The sequence below is a fragment of the Poecilia formosa genome, unplaced genomic scaffold (assembly GCF_000485575.1).
Source record: "Poecilia formosa unplaced genomic scaffold, Poecilia_formosa-5.1.2 Scaffold1, whole genome shotgun sequence".
NCBI lineage: Eukaryota > Metazoa > Chordata > Actinopteri > Cyprinodontiformes > Poeciliidae > Poecilia > Poecilia formosa.
The window spans coordinates 36,253-44,451 of NW_006799940.1; the positions used below are offsets into that span (position 1 = coordinate 36,253).

General features: G+C 35.7%; 2 protein-coding genes across 4 annotated transcripts; both read left to right on the forward strand.

Annotated features, from left to right (window-relative positions):
* Positions 1–1,666: 1,666 nt before the first annotated feature.
* LOC103151784 (dicentracin-like) lies at positions 1,667–4,032 on the forward strand. The gene is made up of 4 exons (XM_007572046.2): positions 1,667–1,704; positions 1,779–1,909; positions 2,582–2,618; positions 3,451–4,032. The coding sequence occupies exons 2-4, from the start codon at positions 1,780–1,782 to the stop codon at positions 3,524–3,526; spliced, it is 243 nt and encodes an 80-aa protein (XP_007572108.1). The 5' UTR covers positions 1,667–1,704; position 1,779; the 3' UTR covers positions 3,527–4,032.
* Positions 4,033–4,381: 349 nt separating this feature from the next.
* LOC103151869 (moronecidin-like) lies at positions 4,382–8,173 on the forward strand. Of its 3 annotated transcripts, none has more exons than XM_016663187.1 (4): positions 4,382–4,769; positions 5,031–5,161; positions 5,262–5,298; positions 6,133–6,384. In XM_016663187.1, exons 2-4 carry the CDS (start codon positions 5,032–5,034, stop codon positions 6,188–6,190), a joined length of 225 nt encoding a protein of 74 aa, XP_016518673.1. In that variant the 5' UTR covers positions 4,382–4,769; position 5,031; the 3' UTR covers positions 6,191–6,384. The 3 variants fall into 3 exon arrangements, with proteins under 3 accessions (XP_016518673.1, XP_016518705.1, XP_016518650.1); XM_016663219.1 differs by lacking the exons at positions 4,382–4,769; positions 6,133–6,384 and adding exons at positions 4,796–4,966; positions 7,917–8,173; XM_016663164.1 differs by lacking the exon at positions 4,382–4,769 and adding an exon at positions 4,806–4,966.
* Positions 8,174–8,199: the final 26 nt, after the last annotated feature.

Sequence of the window (8,199 nt, forward strand, 5' to 3'; positions counted from 1 at the left end):
ATTTACTGACATTCACACTGAGAAAAGCACTTTTTTTTCTAAAAAGGAAAAACAGCTGTTAGGTGTCGACATATTTTCCAGAAAGAAAGATGTAAAAAAAAAAACTTTTTTTTGAAAATTTGTTTCAAAACTTTGTCGTGTCACACCCACCTGCTCCGTCATCTGGTACAAACATTTGAGCAACTTTGAAATGAGGATGATTTTTGTTTTCCAGTGAAAGCACACAGTCAGGATGATGCTGTCATACACAAAACAAGAAACCAAGTATTAATATAAAAACGTTCATTTAAAAAGAAGTGAATTTTTACTGTAATTTGCAGCTTGATGTCAAACTGCAGAAACACTTAATCTCAGGACAACTTTAGGTGGGAATGTAACCAGATGAAGAAAAATCATCAGTGATGCTTTATGTGTTTTTCTTGAATGGAGTTTGGAGGGATTTTTATGTTAAATTAGAAAGAAATAAAGTTTCCATAGTTTTGTTTTTAAGTGTTTTTTTCCTGTGCTTGAAAGAATATATCTGATTTTTGTCATTTGTTCCGCCTTACCTGCAACTGACTTTGATTTTTTATTGGGAGTTAATGGATCGGTTTTCTGAAAAGGCCATTATTTGCTCAGTTACATATCAGTGTTTACTGTTTTGTAAGAGTGAAATTCAAACATTTCCACACTTGTGCAAGTGAAGAGTTACACGGCTGGAAGAAGAAACGGTGCAACGATGACTGAGAGTGACTGGACCTGAAAGTCTGTTGCAACAGCATGAATGCAGAACATCCAAACTGAAAAAGCAACACGTTAGCAAACTCGTTACTGAAAAAACTGGTCCGATGCCAGTAATGCGTTACTTTGTAAATTAGTCCATATTAGTGCATTAGTTTGTTAAGATTTAACAGCCCATGGCTCCTATACTTTATGAAATACTTCATCCTATTTGATGACTGTTATGAATACCGCCATTTTCTACAAACAATTAGTTCAGTTTCTGTCGTTTATTGAAGGTTTAAAAAGTAGCAAAGGGAAAATAATGCTGAATGTTCCCTTTGGTGAAGAACAACTTTAAACCGTTTATATTCTGCTCTTCCTCGCTCTCTGTTGCCATGGCAGCCGGCATAACACCTGCACTAACCCACAGAGCCTTGTAGTTAGCTTCCTGCTTTTGGAGCGGAGTCCGGTCCGCTTGCATTCACACTGCATTCAGAGTTCACTTCAACCGAGACCGAGGTTTTTAGGCGGATCAGAGATCGATTTGTGCATTCACACCTCTCCAAACAAACCGGACTGGAGTTCGGTTAAAGGCTGGTGTGAATGATCCCTAAAATCACAGAAAACCAGTTCACCAGCGGCTCCTGTGCAACATGCAGTAATCAAACACTGGATGCTAATAATCTGCTAGCATGCGGTGGCTCCATTGGGTTTAGTTTACCCAACGAACTGGAACAACTTGCTCAATTCTAAGCGATAGCATCTGCCACTGGTGGTTTCTCTGAAGCTTTCATGGCCTATCAGAGGTTGTGGTACCAATTTCAACCCAAGCTTACAACATGAAGGTAAAAGAAAAAATCACCATTTTGTCAGCATTTATGCAACTAAAAACCTCAGACCTTTCCATGAAAAGGTATTTAAAGAGAGAAATTCAGACTGGCTTCAAGTTTTCACCTAGACTCGTTGGCAGCAACCGGTGGTCTCTTCTCCAACCTTTGCCAAGTAAAAAGATGAATTCTAGTAGCTGAAATTACATTTTTTAACAGCTTGAACTGACATTAGTTTTTGTTTTGCAGGATGAAGTTTGTTACGATCTTTCTTGTGATGTCGCTGGTCGTCCTGATGGCCGAACCCGGAGAGTGCTTCCTGAAGTCTCTGTGGAGAGGCGTGAAGGCCATCTACAATGGCGCCAGGCAGGGATATAAAGGTTAGCTATGCAGTACCGGACAAATGCAGATAAACAGATAAATGTACCTGATCAGACCCCAAAAAACACAAATCAGACCAAATACAGAAAAAACTCAAGTATTTCTGGACTAGTTTCTAGTGCAAATACTTGTTTTGCTTTATTTCAAAAGTACTAAGGCAACTTTTCAGCAAGATATAGGAGATTAAGTCAATAATTCTTTAATATTGATGGAAGACTTATGTTTCCTGGCAGCTTATTTCACTTAACAAATCTGCGTTTCTCATCAATATTATGAAATTATTGACTTAAAATGAGCTCCTACTTCATGTTGAAAAGATACTTTTAAGTTAGTTTTGTTTTATTTCAAGTGTACTAAAATATTTGCACGACAAACTAACCCAGAAATATTTGGTAAGATTTTGTATTTTTGCGGTGAAACGGAGAAAACATTTTCTTCGTTGTTTTCAGTCATTTCAACTCAAACGGATTAAACTCGACTGCATTGGTGCACAACTTTTTAGTATTTTAAAGCAGTTTTAAATTATGAGTGCAATGTTTAATAATAATCAAATTGGTACAAAGTCGGTGTTTAATATCACTAAATGACTGGACTAATCGACTTTTTGTGCCTTTAGACATTTATTATGAATAAATGAAATACATTTATTTATTTTTTTCCTTTCTGTTTAGAACATAAGAACCAAAGGAGAGAAGAGAAACTGGCAAAGTAAGTAAAACTTTTTGGGCATCTACTTTTGAACTTAATTAATTTAAGAGTCTTTGAGTTGTTTTAAAACAAGATTAATCGGTTATGAAAAGCACACAATCGAATAAATAGTTGCCTTCTGCCTATTTTTAGCCATGTAGTCAAACTCATTTCATCTGCGGCCTCGTCAGCATCATGAATGCTCCTTAAGGACAGGTTGTGGTTGAATCATCGGTAAAACTACTTATTAAATCTGAAATGGGGGGTTTCCTCAAGTGTATAATAAGCCTGGCAGGCTGCCAGGCTTTAGTTGTTCCCCATTAGGCTAAGTGTGGTTTGTTTCTTAGTTTTTTTTAATCCAAAAGCATGGGGGGATTTTTCTGCCACACATTTTTATTTTGAAAACAGGAATTCATGTAATACCTGCACTCCAAACTTCTGCTCTCTTTCAAATACTCACTATTTTCTCAAACTTTTCTCCTCGTGCTCAAAATTTGTCACTGCTCAGATAAAACGTCTCTGGTCGCGTGTGAGTCTTTTTCTGATAGTAGCCACACAGGCACGCCCAGCAGAAGGAAACAAACGCACCCAGAATAACACTTTCATTCTATTGGCTGACAGGTTGCTAGGCGACGGTAGTTTCTGTTCCAAGCAGGAGCAGAAAATGAAACGCACCAACATCTGGCAGTTTCATAATTTATGAAATGTTAAATTGTTTATGTCAACGTGTTTGGGATGAATTGTTTTCATCTTAGAAATGTTACCCCAACCTAAGATTTTAATTTCTATTCAAGAGGTTTTGATGGTTGAACCATTATGAAGCTGTTAATTTTGTGTTTTCTCCTGTTTGCAGTGCTAAGCAGGACATGCAGGACCAGCAACCACCAGCCACGCCGCCGCCGCCGGCGCCGGCAGTATATCAGCGCTGATTCACTTAATCTGATCACAAATAAACGTTAAGGAAAAGCTTTCTGCTTGCACAAACAGGAAAAGGATGAAATAAAAAGACTGCTTTTTAAATGCAAACATATAGAAGAAAGCGCTACGCCATAGCCAACGTTTGTTTGTATAAAAGCAATGATATGATTCATGAATAAACTTGCAAATTTATTTTGATATATTTAAATTATTTGATGCGTAATTTCATGATATATTGTTCGACTTCAAATGATTTGCAAACAAGAGAAAATGGATCCTACATTTGATCAAGAAACTGATGTTAGACTTCATATAAAAATGTAATTTATAAGTGAGATAATGTTTGTTTTGTAGAATTACTTCAGTGTAATTACTGTTTGACATTTAAACATGCTAAATGTACTGTACAAATATTTTAAAAGAAAAATGCAGAGCATTGTTTAACAGTAAGCCGGATATTATAAAAGCATAAAAACCTGCCTGACAGTATAGATCATAAAATCCAGATCTGAAGTCAACTCGATGTTTATTTCTATGAATTAAAAAAACAGCAGCTAACATGTATAAAATCACCAGCAGCTTAACAGTTAGAGTTCAAAAGAAATTATAATAATTATATTAATAAAAGCTAATATGTTATGCAATGTAGAAACTAAATCTTATCAAGTATTTTTGTCTAGTTTCTTAGTGCAAATATCTTAATTGACTTGAAATAAGACAAAAATAACTCGTAAGTAACTTTTGAGCGAGATATACGGGTTTGTTTTAAGTCAGTAATTCTTTAATATTAATGAAAAATGACTAGATTCACTGGCAGATTATTTCACTCATAAAAGGGAAAAATATCTGGTTACAAGTGAAATAATCCGCTAATAAAAAAGTACTATTTCATTAATATTAGAGAATTAACAAGCTACTGTCTCTTGCTGAACAGTGACTGTAAGTGAGCTAAGATATTTGCACCAAATAGATTTTGCTTTTGCATTTTAAGGAGATGTTTTGTTTCACCTACGTCTGCAATAAAAGTGGCTCTTCAAAGTATTTACTCCAAATACAGCTGCAAAACATGCATAAAATCCTTGTACATATTAAGCCATGTATCGTTTTTATGCCACTTTGTTCCATCATCAGTTCAGGTTTGTGGTTTAAATGCGACACGTCTGCAGCCATTTGATGTGATCGCTCTCATGTCTGCTGTTTCTGATCCAGGGCGATAAAAAGCGTCGTCCTCGTCAGACATGGAAGCTGGATCTGGTACGAACACTTTCTCAATGTTTGGTGACCGATTGAAACACCAAACAATGGTTGCAATAGAAGTAAATGCAACATTAACATTGAGAAACAGTCCAACCCATCGCAACAGACGAGGATTTAAGGGAAAAACATTCAGGCAGATTCAGATCTGCTTCGGTTTTAAGACAAACTCTGACGCCGTCTCAACCTGCTGAGAGGTAATTATATCGTTTACGGGTTTTTATTGGGTTCAAATGTTTAAATTTGTGCTTCGCTTTGCAGGATGAAGTGTGTTATGATCTTTCTCGTGCTTTCTCTGGTCGTCCTGATGGCCGAACCTGGAGAGGGATTTCTACGCTCTGTTTGGAGAGCGGGCAAGTCCATGTTTAGAGGAGCCAGACAAGGATTCAGAGGTTAGACACAAAATGTCAAATAAGAAGGTTAACAGGATTGAGACTCTTTTTAATTTATCTTTCCAACTCTGAGTAACTTTCTTCCCTTCCCTGCTTTTAGAATACAGACACCAGCGGAGACTGGAGAAAATAGAAAGGTGAGCTTTTCTCATCACCGTCAACAAGAACTGGTTCAAAATTCAAGTTAATTCTGATTCATTTAAGTTCAAAGTTCATGTAGTTCTCAAAAAGCAGAACCCTATTTCTGAAAAATGGAAAATAGAAGATCATTCACAAAAAAATTAATCGGCCCGTCCGTCAAAATGTTCCTGTGACGGCGTATTAGGGCCACTGTAGGGAGAATGAACAGGAGGCGTAAATTTCCAGCAAAACATTCAAATTCTGAATTATTTTTTTAATTCTATAAAAAACTTGGAAATTTCTGATTTTAAAAAGTTTAAATTTGCTAGAAAACACAGACATTTTGAGATTAATCTCAGACATTTTCTAGATAAACATGAAAATTTCTGAGTTCAAAATGTTGAAAACTTACCAGAAAAACTCAGAAAGTTTGAGCTTAATCTCCAAAATTGTCTGGAAAAAAACTGGAAATTTCTGAGATTTAAAATTCAAAAGTTTTTGACTTTTGAAACTCAGAAATTTCCAAATGTTTCTGGAAAATTTCTGACTTTTTTTCTTGCACATTTTCGATTTTTGGAGCTCAGAAATTTCCTCTTTTTTTTTTTAATTCTGAGATAAATTAAACATTTCTGAGATTTTGGTGGAAATTTTTATTTATTTTATTTTTATTTTTTTTACTGTGAATGCACCAATAGACCGTTGTACATTTCTGTGCACATAAATAAAATTTATAATACGATATATTTGTTTCAAACTTAATGTCAAAGGACTTTAGATTTTTCACATTTAAACACTGATTGTTGTAATGAATTACATTTTATGATCTAATGTTTAGTTTCTCCTTCGTCTAGATACAGACAGAAATATGAGAAAGAGCCAGAAGAACCCGAACGCCATCGCTACGCCTGAAGACTCGCCAAACATCAGAATTCGGCACTTGGGTCGCAAGACGGAGCATTTAGCTTTTCCGCTTTCACTCTTATAAAGAAAAATAAAGAAAAATAAAGAGCAATTAGACAAAAATGTCACAAACCTGTTAAATTTTCTGCTAAGCAAGACCAGCTGATGCTGCAAACGTGCTTTGATTAAACCTTTAATTCAAATAATCTACTGTATGGTCGTTCATATGTATATATATTTACAAACACATCAGTTATGATGCATAACTGACCTCTTCCTGTTTGGGATTTACATCTAATTAATGTGCAAACACAGATCTTATAGATTTCAATGTTGAATCACAACCACGTTTACAAAATTAATGCCTCAAACATTTTTTATTTCAAAAATAAATACTTTATTTGGTATAAACATGAGTGGTGCAGTTGGTAGAGCTGTTGCCTTGCAGCAAGAAGGTTCTGGGTTCGATTCCCGGTCTTTCTGCATGCTGGGTTCTCTCCAGGTACTCCAGCTTCCTCCCACAGTCCAAACACAGGACTGTCTTGTTAATTGGCCTCTCTAAATTGTCCCTAGGTGTCTCTGTGTTACCCTGGGACAGACTGGCGACCATCCTTGTCTCCACTAAGGGACAAGGATGTTAGAAAACGGATGGTATAAACATTTATTTTGATAAATGTTACATTCTGCAGCTTCACCACATCAACAGCATTTTATAGAACAAATTGCAATTAATTAACTTATGCAAGCAGATTGCACAAAGATCCAGTTCTGAAGGTGGAAGTTGGAAACCTTCATCTGACGAAGCAAAACCTGAATCACAGAACAATGATTGCAAAAGGTAAAGATGCAACAACAAGATTGAGAAACTTGAGTCCAGCCCACAAGACAGATGAGTATAAAATGAGACAAATGCACACCGCTCACTTCCGTCTTTACCCAGAACCTCTGGCATCGTTTCCGCCTGCTGAGAGGTAAAATACATTTAATTATGTTTATTACTCATTTCATATGTTATTAGTTTGGGTTGAAACACGTTTTAGTTTTGCAGGATGAAGTTTGTTATGGTCTTCCTGGTTGCGGCTCTGGTCGTCCTGATGGCCGAACCGGGGGAATGTTTCTTAAAGAAGCTTTGGGGGAGTATAAAAGCTGCGGCTAAAGGCGCCAGGGACAGCTGGAGAGGTAGAGCATGTTTACAAACACAAAGGTTTCAAGATTAATGTGGATATTTAAATAATCAGTTTCACTACAACTTACACACAGATTTAAACCGAATGCGTTTTAAGAACAGGAATGAAATGATTTCTATTTCTGCTAAAAATATACACTGTAATAATCCATTTAGAGTTTATAGCTTTTTGTAGACTCTAGTAAATCTAAGTAAAAAAAGTGATTGGGCAGCATATCTGCTTTTTCACAAATCAATCANGTTTTTTTCTTGCACATTTTCGAGTTTTGGAGGTCAGAAATTTCCTCCTTTTTTTTTTTTTAATTCTGAGATAAATCTAAACATTTCTGAGATTTTGGTGGAAATTTTTATTTTATTTTATTTTTATTATTTTTACTGTGAATGCACCAATAGACCGTTGTACATTCCTGTGCACATAAATAACATTTATAATACGATATATTAGTTTCAAACTTAATGTCAAAGGATTTTAAATTTTTCACATTTAAACACTGATTGTTGTAATGAATTACATTTTATGATCTAATGTTTAGTTTCTTCTTCGTCTAGATACAAACAGAAATATGGGAACGAGGCAGATGAACCCGAACGCCATCGCTACGCCTGAAGATTCGCCAAACATCAGAATACGGCACTTGGGTCGCAAGACGGAGCATTTAGCTTTTCCGCTTTCACTCTTACAAAGAAAAATAAAGAAAAATAAAGAGCAATTAGACAAAAATGTCACAAAGCTGTTAAATTTTCTGCTAAGCAAGACCAGCTGATGCTGCAAACGTTCTTTGATTAAACCTTTAATTCAAATAATCTACTGTATGGTCGTTCATATTTATAT